This window comes from Carlito syrichta, unplaced genomic scaffold (assembly GCF_000164805.1).
Source record: "Carlito syrichta isolate Samal-C Ts95f unplaced genomic scaffold, Tarsius_syrichta-2.0.1 Scaffold307206, whole genome shotgun sequence".
Classification (NCBI taxonomy): Eukaryota; Metazoa; Chordata; class Mammalia; order Primates; family Tarsiidae; genus Carlito; species Carlito syrichta.
The window spans coordinates 538,313-559,564 of record NW_007251302.1 but is presented as its reverse complement, the minus strand read 5'-3'; the positions used below and the strand labels follow the sequence as shown (position 1 = coordinate 559,564).

Genomic DNA, 21,252 nt, shown 5'->3' with positions numbered 1-21,252 from the left:
GTGTTTCTGTCAGAGGCTATGATTGTTGGCACATCGCCTCAATCATGTGGCGTGTCTGTTTTCTTAAGGGACCCAGTTCCCTCCACCCCTAGAATATGTAGACTATGCTGCTGTATATGTGTTCTTTTATTTTGGGGTACAGACAGACTCTGTTCCTTTGAGCTGTAGACTAGAAATTCTTAGAGAGTAGGATGTGTCCTGAGTGCTTCTTAGTCACCACAGTTGGGCTGTTCCCGAGCACCTGGCCCAGTGCCTGGAACATTGTGTGTTCTCAGTAAACATGACTGAAACTTGTCTGTCATGTTATTTCTTCACACATTCAAGGTGTCTCAGTTGAGTCATTGTTTTCTAAAATGTAGAACAGAAATAATTAATGGATTTATTTCCAAATGTTACCAGGGGACACTTTTACAAAATCTTTATTAACAATATCATAAGGCTACCTTTTTCTGAAATGTACAATTTTCAGAATATGTTTTTCTGTAGAATTTTTTGTGATGTGCCATGATTGTCTTGTAAATATAAAGTGAAACTAGTTAAATTAACTCAATTGCTTGGAAGACTTTTGCAGAGCTTGTTTAAAAGATGGCTTGTGTTACTTTCAGATCCACTAAATTGCTGGGTGATTTTAGAGTTTTTTTTTAAATGTCTCTGTGCCCATTTATACTTACTTTAAAGTGGGGACTCTAAAGCATGGCCATTATGAAGATAAGAGATGATATACGAATGAGTTCTTGCACAGAGAAGACAATAAATGGTTCCAGTTGTCACCATCATTGTTATACTATTCATCAGAATTAACGTTAAAAGGGGGATCAGGATAACAAACATTACTTGCTATGCCTGATGATTTCGTTGGGATGGAGAACACCTGATCAAATGAGTAGTGTTCCTTAAAAGGCCACTTGCTTAATCTCCTGTGCTCATCTAGCGATTCCGGTCCTCTCCGCATTGCAAAGACACCATCACCACCTGAGGAGCCTTCACCCCTCCCGAGCCCGACAGCTAGTCCAAATCATACGCTAGCACCTGCGTCTCCTGCACCAGCACGGCCTAGGTCACCTTCGCAGGTAGGAAGAGGTCAAATATAATGGGGGTAGAAGGATTTATAGCAAGATGACCCCATCTGGGATAATCTCATGGTGCTGGGGCTTTAAGTGAAGTTTCCAACTGCGGAGACTAAGATGTGAAGCTTTCGGCATTGTGATTGTCACTAAGGGATCCACTTGTTTTTTGAATTTGACTTTTTATATTTCCTCACGTACCCTATATTTGAGTCTGTTGGGACTTCCAACCACATTCTCAACTTGCTCAGGCTAGCATGCTTACCTCTTCTGTTGCTTACTCTTAGAATCCTTTCATGGCTCCATTTAAGTCCTGCCGTCTATTTGCATGAAACCCTCCCTCCGCTAGTTCTTTAGGTTACATTTGGGGCAAGTACTACCAAGAAGAGCAGTTATGTTTATATGCCCTTTCCCTTTTTTTTTGTATCACCCGCCCCATATTGCACATGAATAGACACAATAAAACTGTATGATCGAAAATAAACAGTTAGGGCCAGGCAAAGGCAACTATAGAGGAAAAATGCCACTCTCATTTTCCTTAGTTTGGGTAAAAATAAAATTCCTGCAGGAAAGCCGGAAGTCCCCATTCCAGTTCAAGTCTTCATGTACACGTGGTCCTTGACTTTCAGAGGTTAGGTCCTAATAAACCCATCAGAAGTAAAAAATACCAAAACTCAAAATGCATTAAATACACATAACCTGCCAAACATCATGGTTCAGCCTAGCCTACCTTAAGCATGCTCAGAATACTTATATTAGCCAAGAACTGGGCAAAATTATATAACACAAAGCCTGTTTTATAAGCAAACATTGACTATCTCATGTAATTTATTGAATACAGTATATTATAGAACATAATATTGGCCATTTACAGTTATAATTGTGTGGCTGAGTGGGAGCTGTGACTTGCTGCCACTGCCCAGTATCACAAGCAAGTGTACCACTTTCAACCTGAATGCCTATCACTTTTGTACTTTCCTAAAGTAAACAAACAAACAAACACACAAGATAAAAATCATAGGTCAAACTATCCTAAGTCAGGGGCCATCTGTGTATGAACTAAGAAAAGTCTTAAGGAGATATGTGAAATAGACCTCTAAATTGCTTACTTTTCAAAATTCTAGGGTGGAAAGGAAAATGTTAACTGCCTGTTGGTCTCACTGACTCAAATAAAAAACTTGCTTGCTTCTAGTTTTGAAATTTTAACTTATTGCTGAAGTGTGAAGTCATTTTCAGTTTAGGTCAGAGAGGGTATTGTCTTAGCTGAACCTTAAAGGATAGATACTTGGCTTGGCAGCCCGGTGTAGTCCTTGTGCTGAGACAAATGGACTCTCACAGCCTGAGTGTTTTCCATTGGATCATTGCCTGTCAGTGCCCGAAGAGCCAGCCAAGTCGATGGCATCCTTTACCTGAATCAGTTTAGGCTTACTTGTAAACGCAGACCTGTTTTCATCAGAAATCAATCTGTCCACCTGGCTCTGTGTTCATGTGGCATTGCTTTATCTTTGGCTGAATTGATGTTTGTATTTAATGCTTCCTAGACAAGAAAGGGGCCTCCTGTCCCACCTCTGCCTAAAGTCACACCGACAAAGGAATTGCAGCAGGAGAACATCATCAGTTTCTTTGAGGACAACTTTGTTCCAGAAATCAACGTGACAACACCTTCCCAGGTGAGTGTCTGGTTCAGAGCTGGGATGTCCATAAAAGGTACTATGGTGGGGGGACTTTCAGGAGTCAGCTCTAAAGAAAGTGGCAGATGTTACAGCTAACAATGTAATCTAATCATTGTTCAAATTTGTTTTAATTAGTTGGTATGTCTGAAATATTCTTAAATGTGAGATGAACAGTATTTGAAAGTACTCATCTATTTTATTAAGACTAGTAAATACTTATTGTAGAAATTGGAAAAATACAGCTGGGATTGGTGGCTCAGCCTGTAATCCCAGCACTTGGGAAGACTGAGGTGAGTGGATTGACTGAGCCCGCGGGTTTGAGACCAGCCCGGGCAACTTGGCGAGACTTCACCTCTACAATAAATAAAAAGTTAGCCAGGCGTGGTAGCGTGCGCCTGTAGTTCTGGCTACTTGGAAGGCTGAAGCAGAAGGATTGCTGGAGCCCGTCAGGTCAATACTGGGGTGGCCATGAGTGTGCCACTGCACTCCAGCCTAGGTGACGGAGTAAGACTCCAACTCGAAAAGAAAGAAAATTGGAAAAATACTAAAATGTATAAATTAAAGAATTTAAATTTTTTAAATTTTAATGATAAAATATTTTACATATTTATAAGATACACATGGGTATTTATTCCATGCATGATATGTAATGATCAGATCAGGGTATTTAGGGTATCCATCATCTCGAGTATTTATCTTTTCCATGTGTTGGGAACATTTCAAGTCCTCTTTTCCAGCTACTTTAAATATGCAATACATTGTTGCTAACCATAGTTACCCTTCTCTGCTATGGTATATTGGGGCTTATTTGTTCTATCTAACTTTATGCCTGTATCCACTAAGCAACCTCTCTTTATCCTTACACACTCTTCCCAGCCTTTGGTATCTTACCATTTTATTCTGTATCTCAATGAGATCAGGCTTTTTTCTTTTCTTCTTCCCACATATTAATGAAAACATACAGCATCTGTCTTTCTGTGCTTGGCTTATTTCACTTCATATAATAGCCTCCATTTCCATCCATGTTGATGCAAACAACAAGATTTTGTTCTTATTTACCTCCAAGTTGTATTCCATTGTGTACATATACCACATTTTCCTTATCCATTTGTTTATTATAGACATTTAGGTTAATTCTATATCTTTGCTGTTGTGAACAGTGCTACAATAAATATACAAATACAGGTATTCTGTTGATATATATATATTTATTTTCCTTTGGATAAATACCTAGTAGTAGGATTACTGGATCGTAAAGTAGTTCTGTTTTTAGTTATTAGAGAAAACTTCACACTGTTTTTCATGGTGGTTATAGCAACTTACAGCAGTGTTTATGAGTTCCCTTTCTCTGAATCCTCATCAGCATCTGTTATTTTGTATCTTTTCAGTGATAAGCCATTGCAGCTGGGGTAAGATGACATCTCATTGTGTTTTTGATTGGCATTTCCCTGATGCTTAGTGATATTGAGAATTTTTTCATATACCTGTTGGCCATTTGTATGTTTTCTTTTGATAAATATCTATTAATGTCCTTAGTCCACTTGTTAATAGGATTTTTTTTTATTGTGGAGTTTTTTTAGTTCCTTGTATATTCTAGATATTAATCCCATGTCAAATGAATAGTTTACAAAATTTTTTTGACATTCAACAAGTTGTCTCTTCATTCTGTTGATTGTTTCCTTTGCTGTGAAGAAGCCCATTAGTTTAATATAATCCCATTTGTCTATTATTATTATAGTGGTCTGTGCTTTTGAGCTCTTGGCCACAAAACCTTTGCTTAGACCAATGACTTGAAGTGTTTTTCCTATTTTTTAAAATTAATTGTATAGTTTTGATCTTATATGAGGAGGGACCCAAAAAAACCTGGAATTATCTTTTGGAAGGCAGGCCCCTTGTAGTACACTTGGAATTTGTTTCTCTAGATCAAATGGTCAACCAAAGTTTTTAGCTGAAAGTTTTGAGAAGGTTGTGTCATGATTTGTGGAAGAAACATCCCAAGTTGTGGCAGACAGGTGACTGGTTCTTCCACCAAGACAATGTACCTGCCCACACTGCACTGAGTGTTCTGTGGTTTTTGACCAAAAATGGCATGAACCAAATAAATTCTGCTTTTTGGGGGCGGTTCTCTCCTCACTTAAGCCTTGAATCCATCTTGAGTTGATTTTTGTATATGGGAAGAGATAGGAGTCTAGTTTCCTTCTTCTGCATATGGATATCCAATATTCTCAGCGCCATTTATTGAAAGAGGGTGTCCTTTTCTCAGTGGGCCTTTTTCAAAAATCAATTGACTGTAAATGTGTGTATTTGCTTTTGGACTCTCTATTCTGTTCCATTGGTCTGTGTGTTTGTTTTTATGCCAATACCACATGGTTTGGGTTCTATACATACCTGTAAACTATTTTAAAGTCAGGTAGCATAATGCCTTCACCTTTGTGACTTTTACTTTTATTTGACTCTTTTTTTAGTTCCATGTGAATTTTAGGACTGTTTTTTTCTAATTTTGTGAAAAATGATGTTGGCATTTTGATAGCAATTGCATTGAATCTACAGATTGCTTTGGTCAGAATGGTCATTTTAATAATGTTCATTTTTCTGATCGACGAGCTTGGCATGTCCTTCCATTTGTTTGCATCCTCTTCCTATTGTTTTATTAGTAGTTTGTATTTTTCCTTGTAGAGATCTTTTACCTCCTTGGTTAAATTCATTCCTAGTTACTTTATTTTACTTGTAGGCATTATAAATGTAATTATTTTTTTATTTCTTTCTTAGCTAGTTTATTATTGTTATATACACATACTAATAATATTTTTATGTTGATTTTATATCTTGCAACTTTACTGAATTTATCAACTCTAGGACTTTTTGGTGGATTGTTAGGTTTTTTTTAGGTATAAGATCATATTGCCAGCAAAAAGGGACAATTTGACTTCCTCCCTTCTAATTTGGATACCTTTTATTTTTTTCTTTTACTTCTTTGCTCTGGCTAGGGCTTCCGGTACTATCCTGAATAGGACTAGAGAAAGCAGGCATCCTAATTTTGTTCCAGATCTTAGAAGAAAGGCTTTCAGTTTTCACTCATGCACTATGATACTAGCTGTGTGTTTGTTATATATGTTCTTTATTATTTTGAGGTAAGTTTCTTCTGTTCCTAGTTTGCTGAGAGTATTTATCATGAAGGGATGTGGAATTTTATCAATTGTTGTTCTGTCTGTTGAGAAGATTATATGTTTTTTATCCTTCATTTGGTTGCTGTTATTTATCATATTTATTGATTTGTATATGTTGAACCATACTTGCATCTCTGGTATAACTCCTACTTGGTCATGGTGCACTATCTTTTTGATGTGCTGTTGGATTTAGTTTGCTAGCATTTTGATGAGGAATTTTGTGTCTAAGTTTATTGGAGATATTGACCTGTAGACTTTTTTTTTTTGTTGTGTCTTTGTCTAGTTTGATATAATGCTGGTCAGGATAATGCTGACCTCATGGAATGAATTAGAGAGAGTTTCCTCCTCTTCAGTGTTTTGGAATAGTTTCAGGAGGATTGGTATTAGTTCTTTTTTTATGTTTGGTAGAATTTAGCTGTGCCCCCATCGAGTTCTGGGCTTTCTTTTGGGGGGAAGACTTATTACTTATTCAGTCTATTATTTATTATTGATCTGTTCACATTTTCTGGTTCTTCCTGATTCAATCTTTGTAGATTGTATGTTTCCAGGAATGTATCCATTTCTTTTAGGTTTTCTAGTTTGTAAGCATAATCTTTTCTATATCTGTGGTATCCATTGTAATGCCTCCTTTTTCACTTTTGTTTTTGCCTATTAAGATCTTCTCTCTTCTCTTTTCTTGGTTAGTCTAGCTAAAGGCTTATCAATTTTGTCCATCTTTTTGAAGAACCAACTTTTCATTTTGTTGATCATTTGCATTTTTTATTCTATATTTCATTTAATTCTGTCCTGACCTTTATTATTTCTTTTCCTGTGAATTTTGGGTTTGGTTTGTTCTCCCTTTTCTAGTTTCTTGAGGTGCATGATTAGATTGTTTATTTGAAATCTTTCTACTTTTTTGATGTAGGCATTTATTGTTGAAAACATCCCTGTTAGTACTGCTTTTGTTGTATCACATAGGTTTTTGTATGCTGTTCATGTTTGGTATGTTTTTGTGTTTATTTCTTTCAAGAATTTTTAAAATATACATCTTAATTTCTTCCTTGGCCCAATGATCATTCAGGAGCATGTTGTTTACATTCCATTTATTTATATTGTTTTTGCTTGATATTGATTTCTAGTTTTATTCCAAGGTGGTCTGAGAACATCATTTTGATTTTTAAAAATTTGTTGAGACTTTTTTTGTAACCTAAAATATGATTTATCCTGAAAAATGTTCCATGTGCTGCTGAGAAGAATAAGTATTCTGAAGTTGTTGGATAAATGTCTGTTAGGTCTATTTGATTTATAGTCCAATTTAAATCCAACACTTCCTTGATGATTTTCTGTCTAGATAATGTGTCTAATGCTGAGAATGAAGTGCTGAATTCTCCCACTATTTATGTATTTGGGACTATCTCTCTCTTTAGATCTAGTAATATTTGTTTTATGAATCTAAGTGCTCCAGTATTGAGTGCATATATCTTTAAAATGCTATATTCTCTTGCCGAATTGATCCTTTGATCATTATATAGTGATCCCTTTTGCCTTTTTAAACTGTTTTTGACTTAAAATCTGTTTTTTCTGGCATATGTATAGTTTCTCCTACTCACTTTTGGTTTCCTTTTGCATGGAATATCTTTTGTGCTCCTTTTACTTTAAGTCTGTATGTGTCTTTGCAGGTAAAGTTTTTGCAGGCAAAATATAATTGGATGTTTTCATACATCCAGCAAGTCTATATCTTTTAAGTGGAGAATTTAGTTCATTTAACATTCAAGGTTATTACTGATATGTGAAGTTTGTTACTGTCCTATTGTTAATTGTTTTCTGGTTGTTTTGTATATTCTTTACTCCTTTCTTTTTATCTTATTGTTTGTCACTGTGATTTAGTAGTAAACTGTAGTGGTACTAATTGAGTTATTTTTCTTTCTTATTTGTATGTTTGGTTTACTGGTGAGTTTTATACTTTCATATGTTTTCATAATGGTAAATATTGTCCTTTCACTTCCAAGATTAGGACTCCCTTGAGTGTTTCTTACAGGACAAGTTTAGTGGTGATGAATAACCTCAGTGCTTGCTTATCTGGGAAAGACTTTGTTTCTCTCTCATCTATGAATGATAATTTTGCTTGATATAGTCTCCTTGGGTGGCAGCTTTTTTTTTCTTTCAGTACAATGAATATGTAATTCCATTGTCTCTTGGCCTGACCTGTAATGTTTCTGCTAAGAAATCTGCTGTTAGTCTGATGGGAGTTTCTTTACAGGAGACTAGACACTTTTCTCTTCCTGTTTTTAGCATTCTGTTTTTTTGCTTTGACTTTAAATAGTTTTACTATACAATAGAGAAGACCTTTTTGCATTATATTTTTTTGGGAATAATTGGGCCTCTTCTTTCTGGATGTGTAGGTCATTTGCTAGACTTGGGAAGTTTTCATCTAATATTTTGTTACATAAGGTTTCCAACCCTTTAGTTCTCTGTTGGCCCATAGAGAAACTGATATTTCAAATATTCTGTCACTTTATGATGTCCCAAATGTTACAAAGGCTTTGCGTATTCTTTTTTATTTTTTCTTTATTTTTGACTGGATTATTTCAAAAGACCTATCTTCAAGTTCAGAGATTCTTCTGCTTGATCTAGTCAATTGTTGAAGCTTTTAAATGTGTTTCATTATAATTCAATGAATTCTTCAGTTTAAAATTTCTGTCTGGTTCTTTCTTTATTTTTTTAATCTTTCTTCAGTCAATTTCTTATTTATATCCTGAATTGTTTTCCTAATGTCTCTGTATTTTTTAGAGTTCTCTTGTATCTCACTGTGCTTTTTTTTTTTTTTTTTTATTTTTTAGATTTGGGGGCACTGCACAGTCACTGAGATTTTTTAAAATCAGTATTTATTTTGAATTCTTTATCTGAACTTTCATGAATTTAATTTTTATTGGTATCTGTTATTAGAGAATTATTGTGTTCCTTCGGTGGTGTCATATTTTCTGGCTTTTTCATGTTTCCTGTTGTCTTATGTTGGTAACTGTGTATCTGGTATAACAGTTACTTCTTTCAATTTTTAGAAATTTCTTTTGTAGGGGAGGACTTTTTCTAGAAGATGTATATATGTTGTTGGTAAGGTAGGGTGCTTTGGCTTTGATTTTGAGTTCCTGCAATATTGCTCTCTATTTTTCCCTCCCAAGAACTTAGAAAGAAATCCTGTGTGCGTATGTGTCCCTGCATTATTCCTTTAAAAGAGTATTTTCCAAAGTGTACTTTTGAGCAACATTAGTCTCAGTAGATGCTGTGACAAGGGGGTCTTTGGTCATTTGAGACTGGGTGGGGGATTATGTCCCCTTTTTCAGAGTTTATGTTAGTATGTTCAAAGCTCTGAAAAGTTATGTAACAAAGCCCCATTTAACTTTGTTTATGCCAGAGTGTCTCAGACAGTCTCCACTTCACCCCAGAAATACTCTGTTCCTGAGAAATGGATGTTTGGGGAAACAGTTTAAGAAACTAAGTTTAAAAGATATTATGTCCCTGGAAAGCAAATCCATGGCATATAAGTAAGATTTTAATTGGAGATCAAGACAAAAAAAAAAAAAAGCAATACATACACACACACACACACACACACACACACACACACACACATACACACATATATGTATATATGCGCAAGGTTGTTTCTCTCCCCCCCAACCAAATGTTATGGATTGGTTTTTATTCTAACTTGATTACTTGACTTTAAATCCAGCATTCACTCTTCCCTCCTTCAGGGCCACCTTCCTTAATGATTGTGACCCTGAGTGCATATGTTTTGATGGGGGAGTCTGTCTACATAAACAGTTTGAGTTGCTCGAAATGAGCATATCAGCAACATTCTGGTGGCCAGTATCAGGAATTCTGTAAGTGAAATGCCATGTTCACTGAGAGCAATCTACTCACCAGCCACCCTCCTGGAAACAGACCCCACTACCATGCTCTGGGAAAACTCTGTGGATATGCGCCCCAGGAATCCCTAGGGCATATGATTGCCTCTATATATGGAGTAGGGTTGGGGAGTGCTCCAAAGAGGAGAAATGGGGACTGGGTCCCATGCAGTTGCTAGTACAGACGGGGAATACCTTGACCAGACAGCACTGCAGCCCCAGTCAGTCTTTGTGACCAGAGGAGGACTTAGAAGATTTCAAGAAAGGTGCTTAAAAGTGGGGACCCCACTGAGGTGTGGGATCATGGATGAGGGCCCTCCTTACCCAGGACTCTTATCTTCCTGTATAATGGCAGAGATGAAGGAAAGATTGCCTGTCTCAGGATTTTTTTCTTAAAGCAGACACGCCCAATTTATTTTCCCTAAGTATTTTCCCAACAAGGATATTGCATATTTTCTCTCTTTGATAAGATTTCCCCTTTATAAATCCAGAGGGATTATCCCTTGAACATCCAAGCTTATTCCTCTAAGCCTTGCTCATGACTCCTGTTGAGATACCCGTGGTGCTCACAGGCAGACATAAACTCAACCTTTCAATCCTATGAGTGTTGGGACCAATTTAGCAACCATTAACTTTTCTACTTGTATATCTCTGTTTTCCAGACTAATACTGCAACTTACTTTTTAAGGTCATGAAATCATCCTATTTTTCCTAGTCAATCAAACCGAAATAGATTTTCAACTTGCAAAATCAGCTCATGAAATGGCCCTTTTATCACTGCAATCTTGATGAGACCAGCATACAATTATGGACATGGTCATCACTCATTTGCTGGGTAGCTGTAACCTGGTTCTAAATACCACATTGACTTTGCTTTTCAATGTAGTGTATTTCTGGGTCAGCTGCTTCTTCTTTCCCTTACTATTTTTCAAAGTAAACATGTTAACATTATTTTAAGACAGAAAGAATTAGTAATATGAAAATTGGAAGGAAGAAAACTCACATAGTGCACTTCAAGCCTGAATTTAATCAGTTTATTGCTCTGGTGGGTTATTGACATCCTTGCTTGGTTCCTTAAGCAGAATAACCAAGCACAATATTCTGAAAATATTTTTAAATCATTGTGTTATTTGACCTCATCATTTTCTTTTCTTTTCTTTTTTTGTTTTTTGAGTTGGAGTGTCATTCTGTTGCCTAGGCTGGAGGACAGTGGTACACTCATTGACCTGCTGGGCTCAGGCGATCCTTCCACCTCAGCCTTCCAAGTAGCTGGAACTATAGGCGTGCGCTACCACACCCAGATAATTTTTTACTTATTGTGTAGATGAGATCTCACCAAGTTGCCCAGGTTGGTCTCGAACCCACGGGCTCAGGCAATCCACTCACTTCATCCTCTCAAAGTACTGGGATTGCAGGCTGAGCCACTGAGCCCAACCTGACCTCATCATTTTCCAAGGTTCTCAGACCCCACAGCCTCTAACAATGCCTAGACTTTTCCCTTCTACAGAACAGGAATAGCTACTAAATATCTTTGTTCCTTGCATATGTTATATGCAAGATTTCATTCAGTTTAATCTTGACATTATTCCTGTGCTTTACATGTCATTATTCCTGGTTATAGATGAGCAGTTCTGTCATTTTTCTGCCATACTGCTGTGCTTCTCAAGCAGATAATGGAAAGCAGAACGCTATAGGTCACATGTGACAGCATTTTGAGTCCCACATTATGACATTATTGGCAAATACTAGTATGTAGTGGTGGGGGAGGGTCTTCACTCAATCAATTTAGCCATCTGTCCATCTACTAGTCACAACAGAACCTCATTATAAGCATAGGCCGTAGCCCTCTTCTGATTGCTGTCAACTTTTATACTGTTTGTCATAGTGTGTATAAAAGCAGTGAACAAAACTCACACACTACACTAAGAATGACTTTGCAGTCTACCAACTTGTTCCAGTGAAAATAAAAAGGAAACTAGGGAAATAGTTTCCTAGAAAGTTTAGTTTATTGTATGTCAACCCATGAATGGGACTTTACAGGATCTTATAAATGTAGGTAAGCACATAAAGCAAGTATGTCAACAGGAGAACAATTGATAAGTCTAGGTGCAGGTGAAGGGATCTGCATCATTACGATTTTTAAGTACAGCAGTTCTCCCTTATCCACGGTCTTGCTTTCCGTATTTTCAGTGGTTCATGGTCATCCATAATCTGAAAATACTACATAATAATAAGATATTTAAAGAGAAAGATCACATTCACATGACTTTATTATAGCATATTGTTATAATTGTTCTATTTTATAATTAGCTATTGTTGCTAATCTCTTACGGTGCCTAATTTATAAATTAAACTTTATCATAGATATGTACATATAAGAAAAAACAGTGTATATAGGGTTTGGTACTATCTACAGTTTCAGGCATCCCCTGAGAGTCTTGGGACATATCCCCTGCAAATAAGGGGGTCTAGAATACTATAATAAACTTTATGGAGGAAATAGCTGACAACATCATAATTTTGAGATTACAGCTATAAAGTACTTGAACCATGTCAGGACACTATAGTTAATACAATCATTCACACTAACTTTAATGTAATCTTCTGAGCAGTCTTGTTTTAGACTTCCAACATAGAAGTTAAATTTCCCTAGACCATTGCTTTCTCATAATTACTGATGAAATGCTAAAACTTTTCTCATTGTTAGATGTTATAAATCATGACTCCTTAAGTGAAAGGTATTATGTTACATAAAAAGTAACTTCTGATTGGCCTTGTTTCTAAAAAAAAAAATTTTTAACCCACCTTAAGCTTCCTACTCGGTCCTCTCTGACTCATTGGGAAGTTTCAGGTGTCCAGCACAATACCTAGTATGTGATAAAGGTTCTCAAAATATGTATCATGAAAGAATTCTAAACTTTACAGTCCTCAGAAAATATGCCATGTACATGCTCTGGGTTAATCACATAATTGCAAACTACATATAGATGCATTACTTGCAAATGTTTTCTAGCTATAGCTATACGTTGAAATCTCTGTTAACTGATAGGCTTATAAAAATCATGTCCATGCATAATTAATGTAAAAAGATTAGTAAATTACAGAGAAGCAAAAACTAGAAACTGTAACTCTATTTCTCAGCAAACCCCACTAGAAATAATTTCATTTGTAAAATGCCACGATTTTTTTCTATTTAAACAGTGACTTAAGTGTATTTTTGAAAATGTGATCATCCCATGTCAGATTTTTCAATTTGTGTTTTTCTTTTTTACTACAAATATAAAAGAAATATTCCCATGTCAATTTAGTATTTATCTCATCATTTTAAGCAGCAGAAGAGCACTGTGTTTTGAGCATGTGTTCTGGTAGGTTTAACCCATCTCCTTTGTTTCGATTTTTTGTTTTATTGTTGTTGCTAATAAGCTTTACTGATTTATGATTGACCTACAATAAAGAGCACATATTTAAAGTATATAATTTAATGAATTTTGGCATAGTATACAACATGAGATCATCATCAGTATCAAGATAATGAATATAATGCCACCCCCAAAAGTTTCCAGAGTCACTTTGTAATGCCTCTTGCTTGTCTCCATGTGCTCCACCATTACCAGACAAACACTAATCTTCTGTCACTGTACATAAGTTTGCTTATCCTAGAATTTTATATAAATGGAATTCATACAGCACATGCCCCTTTTGGTCTGACTTCTTTTATTTAGCATAGCAATTATGTTTTAGCACATATCAGTAATTTATTCCTTCTTATTGAGCAGTATCCCATTACATGGATATGTCAGTTTATCTTTCCATCTGTTGAGTGGGTATCTAATAGGTATTTGAGTTGTTTCCAGTTTTGGGTAATTATAAGTACAGATACTATAAACAGTTGTATACTATACATCTTCCTGTGTATACATGAGCTTTCATTTCTCTCAGATAAATGCCTAGGGGTGAACTGGCTGGATCATATGTATGACAGAAGTAAATTTAGCTTTTAAAAAAACTGCCTAGCCTTTCTAAATTGTTTGTATGATTTCTTATTTCCATCAGCATTGTGTAAGAGTTTCAGTCTTCTACATCCATTATAACATTCGGCCATGGTTAGTCTTTTTAATTTTAGCCATTCTGTTGGGTATATAGTGGTAGTTCATTGTGATTTAATTTACATTTCCTTAATTAATAAGGATGTTAAGCATATTTTTGTGTACTTGTTTAACATTCATGTGTCTTATTTGTAAAAATAGCTATTAAATGTTTAAGTAAGTTTTGAGGGCTCTTGATCTATTCTGTATATACGTATCCCTTATCAGATATTATTTACAAATATGTTCTTCTAGTGTGTGTCTCGTTTTTTTTTTCTTGTTTTTTTTTCCTTGAGTTGGAGTCTCACTCTGTCGCCCAGACTGGAGTGCAATGGCACGCTCCCAGCCACCGCAGCCTCAACCTGCTGGTCTCCGGTGATCCTTCCGCCTCAGCCTTCCAAGTAGCCAGAACTACAGGCATGCGCTACTGCACCGGGCTAGTTTTTGATTTATTGTAGAGACGAGGTCAAGGCCAAGTTGCACAGGAGGGTCTCGAACCCACAGGCTCAGGCAAGGTGTTATATTTAGGTCTATGACCAACTTGGAGTTAACTTTTGTATATGGTACAAAGTGTAGATTGTAATTTTATGTTGTTTTGTTATTATTTTATATATTTATATGGAATATATATAAGAAATATGTGTGTATATGTGTGTATATATATACAAACACACATACATATATATTTATTTAATAGATGTAAGCAATTTGGGTTACCCTCTTCTTCTGGAGTGAGCTTTGGCAGTTTTTAAAAAAAATTTTTATTGTAAAGATGTGGGATACAATTCAGGGTTAGGTATACAAACACTGATCATGCAGGTACCCCTGTTAATGAGGTATGCCCCTCCCTCCCCTAGCAGTTTCCCTCAACTGCCAATCCCACCCCCCCCAACAGTTTCTCATTACTGCCAATTACTTTCTTATAGCATTATAGTTGTTAAAGGTCCTCTTATGAATGAGAAAATATGGAACTCTGTTCTTTGTTTCTGTGATAAATCACTGATTATGATCAACTCCAAATCCATCCAGGTTGCTGCAAAGTCCATATATTTGTCATTCTTTATGGCTGCATAATATTCCATTGTGTATATGTACCACATTTTTTTTTAATCCAGTTCAGCTTCGATGGGCAACATGGTTGGTTCCATGTTTTTGCTATTGTGAATAGAGCTGCAATAAATATAGGTGTGCAGGCATCTTCTTTGTATAATCAATTTTTTTTTTTTGAGTTGGAGTCTCACTCCGTCACCCAGACTGGAGTGCAGTGGCTGCTCCCAGCCACCGCAGCCTCGACCTACTGGGCTCCAGCGATCCTTCCGCCTCAGCCTTCCAAGTAGCTGGAACTACAGGTGTGTGCTACCACGCCCGGCTGATTTTTTATTTATTGTAGAGATGAGGTCTCGCCAAGTTGCCCAGGTGGGTCTCAAACCCGCGGGCTCAGGCAATTCACTCACCTCAGCCTCCCAAGGCGTGGGATTACAGGCTGAGCTACCGAGCCCAGCTTATAGAATAATTTGAGTTCCTCTGGGTATATTCCCAATAGGGCAATTGCTGGGTCATATGGAAGGTCAATTTCTAGTTCTTTTGGAAATCTCCAGACTGTTTTCCAGAGAGGTTGTACATGTTTTCATTCCCACCAGCAGTGTAGAAGCATTCCTTTTTCTCCACATCCTTGCCAGCATCTGTTGTTGTTTGTTTTATTAATGATGGCCATTCTTACAGGGGTTAGGTGGTATCTCAATGTGGTTTTAATTTGTATTTCTCTGATGATGAGTGAGGCTGAGCTCTGTTTCATGTGTCTGCTGGCTGCCCATATATCTTCTTTTGAGAAGTGTCCATTCATGTCTTTTGTCCACTTTTTAAAGGGGATGTTTGTTTTTTTCCCTTCAATGCGTTTGAGTTCCTTGTAGATCCTAGATGTTAGACCTTTGCCCAATATGCAATTGACAAATATTTTTTCCCATTCTGTGGGCTGTCTCCCTGCTCTCTTGACAGTTTCTTTTGCTTTGCAGAAGCTCATTAATTTGATGAGGTCCCACTTATCTATCTTATTTCTTAAAGTATTGGCCTTTAGGGTTCTGAGTAAGAATTGGTTCCCAGTTCCAATTTCCATAAGGGTGTCTCCTGGTTTTCTAAGATTCTTATAGTTTGAGGTTTTATGTTTAAGTCTTTGATCCACTTAGAGTTAATTATTATGTGTGTTGACAGGTAGGGGTCCTGTTTCAGTCGTTTGCATGTGGTCAGCCAGTTTTTCCGGCACCATTTACTGAATAGGTTTTCCTCTCCCCAGTAGTTGTTGTTGGAGGCTTTGTCAAATATGAGTTGGTTGAGGAATTGAGGCTTTGCTTCCAGAATCTCTATCCTGTTCCATTGGTCTGTGTGCCTGTTTTTATACCAATACTGGGCTGTTTTGATTACTGTGGCTTTATAGTAGATTTTAAAGTCTGGAAGTGTGATACCTCCTGCTTTGTTTCTCTTACTAAGGATTGTTTTGGCTATTTGTGGTCATATGTGTTTCCATATGAATTTCTGTATTGTCGTTGCCAGGTCTGAGAGGAATGATATTGGTAACTTAATGGGTATTGCGTTGAATCTGTAGATTGCCTTTGGTAGGATGGACATCTTAACAATACTGATTCTTCCTATCCATGAGTATGGAATATTTTTCCATTTCTTTGTGTCTTCTTGGATATCTTTGAGCAGTGTTTTGTAATTCTCATTGTAAAGTTCTTTCACTTCTCTGGTTAGGAAAATGAGCTTTGGCAGTTTGTATATCTCATGGAATCTTTCTATTTCATCTAAATTTTCAAATGTATCTGAAATAAAGTGGTTCATAATATTTCTTTATTATTCTTTTTGATATCTGTAGTATCTGTGCTGATGCCCCTTTCTTATTCCTGTTATTGGTAATCTGTGTCCTCTCTCCTTTTTAAAAAAAATTCTAATCAGTTTAACTAAAGGTTGACTAATTTTATTGATCGTCTCAAAGAACTAGCATTTGGTTTTATTGATTCACTCTCACTCTCTCTTTTGTTTTCTATTTCATTAATTTCCATCCTAGTCTGTATAATTTCCCATTCCTACTTTGGGTTTTATTGCTCTGCTTATTTATTTTTCCTAGTATGCAAAGTAAAAAGAAGCTAAGGCTAATGATTTGAGAACTTTTCTTTTGTATTCTTATATAGGAATTTAGTGCTATACATTTTCCCTAAGTTATACTTTATAGTAGCATCCCATAAAGGTGATATGTTTCATTTCCATCACCTAAAACATTTTTCATCTTCCATTTGAGTTCTTCTTTGGCTCATTAGTTTATTTAGAAGCATATTATTTGTAAGTTTTACAGTTATCATTCTGGATGGTCAAAATATTTGTGAATTTTCTAGAGATCATTTTGTTAGGGATTTCTAATTTAGTTCCAGTGTAGTCAGAGAACATACTTTATATGGCTTTAATGTTTTTAAATTTATTGAGACCTATTTAATATCCCAGAATACTGTTTATTATGTTACATTTCCATGTGCATTTGAAAAAAATGTACATTTTGCTGTTGTTAAGGGTTATATGTATAATTAAGCTTAGTCAGGGTGTTATCTAAATCTTTTACAACATTGCTAATTTTATATGTAGTGTTATTTCAATTATTTGAAGAGTAGTATTGTGTGTTTTCTGTAACAATTTCTATTAACGATTGGTTTTTTCGGTTTGAGGTTCTCTTGGTTTTTGCGTTGTGTGTGTTTCTTGGTGTATGTTGAAGCTCTGTAATTGCATAAAGGATTAAGAAATGACTACACTTTATATTAGAAAATTACCTTGTTTAGCCAGGGTAATAGTCTTTGATGTAAAATCTAATTTGTTTTATTCCAGTTTTCAGAGGAAATGGTTCCAATTTCTGTTTGTTTGGCAGTATGTTGGCTGTGGGCTTCTCATAGATGACTCTTACTATTTTTAAATATGCCTAGATGTTCGAGGGCTTTTGTCAAGAAGGGGTGCTGGATTTTATCAAAAGCTTTCTCTGAATCTAATGATATGATCATGTGGTTTTTGTTTTTAATCTCTGTGTATATATTTAATTACATTTATGGTCTTGCAGATGTTAAACCAGCCCTGCATCCCAGGGTGGAAGCCTACTTGATCATGGTGGATGAATTTTGAGATATGTTGTTGGATCCAGTTTGCTAGATTCTTGTTGAGAATTTTAGAATCTATGTTCATCAAGGATCTTAGTCTGTAGTTCTCTTTCTTTGCTGGATCTTTACCTGGTTTGGTATATTGTGATGTTAGCTTTATAAAATGATTTGAGGAGAGTTCCATCTGTCTAGATTGCCTAGAATACTTTCTTTTTTATTATTTATTTATTTTTAAACATTTTTTATTTTAAAATTCTGGGGTACAGTTAAGGTTTAGGTATACAAATGTGCATCGTTCAAGCACCCTTGTTAATAAGGGGTGTTTCCCCATCCTCAGACAGATATTGACTACCTTTAGTCCCACCTCCCTACCCCCCCATAGTTTCCCACCACTGTCAGTCCTTTTTTTATAGTCCACTATATGACTGAGAACATGTGATAATCAGATCTTTGTTTCTGTGAGAGATCACTCAGTATTATAGACTCTAGTATCCAGGCTGCTGCAAAATTCATGATTTTGTTCTTTTTTATGGCTGCGTAGTATTCCATTGTATATATATACCACATTTTTAAAATCCAGTCCTCTTTTGATGGACAGCATGGTTGGTTCCAGGTTCTTGCTATTGTGAACAATGCTGCAATAAACATTTGTGTGCAGGTATCTTTTTTATAGAGTGATTTGAGTTCTTAGGGCATATTTCCAGTAGGGGGATTGCAGGGTCATATGGGAAGTTGATATTTAGAGCTTTTAGGAAATGCACACTGCTTCACAGAGGTTGCACTGGTTTACACTCCCACCAACAGTGTAGAAGTGTTCCCTTTTCCCCACACCCTCTCCAGCAACTGTTATTTTTTGAGTTATTGATAATTGCCATTCTGACTGGAGTTAGGTGGTATCTCAGTGTGGTTTTGATTTGCATCTCCTTGATGATTAGTGAGGTTGAGCATTTCTTCATGTGTCTGTTGGCTGCTCGGATATCTTCCTTTGAGAAGTGTCTGTTCATATCTTTTGCACACTTTATAATGAGGTTGTTTGTTTTTTTCTTTTCAGCACATTTGAGTTCCTTGTAGATCCAAGATGTTAAGCCTTTGTCGGACATGGAGTTGGCAAATACTTTTTCCCAGTCTGTAGGCTGTCTCCCTGTTCTCTTGATGGTTTCTTTGGCCTTGCAGAAGCTTGTCAGTTTAATGAGGTCCCACTCGTCTATCTTATCTCTTATGGCCTGTAGGTTTCGAGTTTTGTTCAGGAATTGGATGCCAGTTCCAATTTCCATAAGGGTATGTCCTGCATTTTCTAAGGTTCTTATGGTTTGAGGTTTTACATTTAGGTCTCTAATCCACTTAAAGTTAATTTTTGTGTATGGGGATAGATAGGGGTCTTGTTTGGGACTTCTGGATATGGTCAGCCAGTTTTCCCAGCACCATTTACTGAATAGGATCTCCTCTCCCCACTGGTAGGTGGTGGAGGCTTTGTTGAAGATGAGTTGGTTGAGGAATTGAGGTTTTGCTTTTGTAATCTCAATTCTATTCCATTGGTCTATATGCCTGTTCCTGTACCAATACCAAGCTGTTTTGATTATTATAGCTTTATAGTAAAGTTTGAAGTCTGGTGATGTTATACCACCTGCTTTTTTTTTTTTTCTTTTTTCTGAGGATTGTTCTGGCTATTCTTGGTCATTTGTGTTTCCATATGAATTCCTGTATTGTTTTCTCTAGGTCTGATAAGAATGTTGCTGGTCATTTGATGGGTATTGCATTAAATCTATAGACTGCCTTAGGTAGGATGGACATCTTCACTATGTTGATTCTTCCAATCCATGATCATGGGACATTTTTCCACTTGTTTGTGCCATCTTTGATTTCTTTGAGCAGTGTCATGTAGTTTTCATTGTAAAGGTTTTTCATTTCTCTTGTTAGGAAGATGCCAAGATATTTCATTTTTTTTGTGGCTATTGTGAATGGAATTGTGCTTTTTATTTGGGTGTCTGTTTGTTTATTATTGGTGTAAAGAAATGCAATTGTCTAATGTACATTTATTTTATATCCTGAGACTTTGCCAAAGTCTGTATCAGTGTAAGGATGTTTTTGACAGATTCTCTTGGGTACACAATCATGTCATCTGCAAAGAGAGATAACTTGACTTCCTCTTTTCCTATTTGGATACCCCTGATTGCCTTCTCTTCTCTGATTGCTCTAGCCAGGACTTCCAATACTATATTGAACAGGAGGGGTAAGAGTGGGAATCCTTGTCTTGTTCCATTTTTCAGGAGAAATGGTTCCAGTTTTTGTTCGTTTAGGAGTATGCTGGCTGTGGGTTTCTCATAGATTGCTTTTCCTATTTTGAGGTATGTTCCCCATATACCTAGATGTTCAAGGGTTTTATCAAGAAGGGGTGCTGGATTTTATCAAAAGCTTTTTCTGCATCTAATGATATAATCATATGGTTTTTGTTTTGACATCTGTTGATGCATTTAATTACATTTATGGATTTATGAATGTTGAACCAGCCTTGTATCCCAGGGATGAAGCCTACTTGGTCATGATGGATGATTTTTGAGATGTGTTATTGAATCTAGTTTGCTAGGATCTTGTTGAGAATTTTAGCATCTATGTTCATCAAAAATATTGGCCTGTAGTTTTTTTTCTTTGTTGGGTCTTTGCCTGGCTTGAGTATCAATGTGATGTTAGCTTCATAAAATGATTTGGGGAGAGTTCCATCTTTCTCAATCACCTGGAATACCTTCAGTAGGATTGATATCAAGCTCCTCCTTAAATGTCTTGTAGAATTCTGCTGGAAAGACATCTGGGCCAGGGCTTTTTTTTTTTGTAGGTAGTTTTCTTATTATGTAGTCAATTTCCTTGATTGTTATTGGTCTATTTAGGGTCTCAATTTCTTCTTGTTTCAACCGAGGTAGGTTGTGTGATGTCAGAAAGTCCTCCATTTCCTTAAGGTTTTCAAGTTTGTTTCCATACAAGTGTACATAATAGTCTCTAATGGTCTTTTGTATTTCTTAAGGGTTAGATGTGACTTCATCTTTTGTGTTTTTGATTGTGTTTATTTGGGCTTTTTCTCTCGTTTTCTTGGTCAGTCTAGCTAGAAGACCATCGATCTTGTTTATCCTTTTGAAGAACCAACTTTTTATTTCATTGATTTTTTGTTTGTTTTTTTTGTTTGTCTTCTATATTCTGGATTTGGGTTTTTATTTTGGTGATCTGGATTCTTCTGCTGAAATTAGGATTTTTGTG

At 36.2% G+C, this 21,252-nt stretch overlaps 1 protein-coding gene across 1 annotated transcript in view; it reads left to right on the top strand.

The window, feature by feature from the left end:
• AMPH (amphiphysin) overlaps positions 1-21,252 on the top strand; it is a 267,405-nt gene that overhangs the window by 188,113 nt on the left and 58,040 nt on the right. Inside the window, exons 12-13 of the mRNA XM_021715589.1 lie at positions 932-1,070; positions 2,606-2,734. Of these exons, the coding sequence (XP_021571264.1) occupies positions 932-1,070; positions 2,606-2,734 (268 nt within the window). The remainder of the gene's footprint in view (positions 1-931; positions 1,071-2,605; positions 2,735-21,252) is intronic.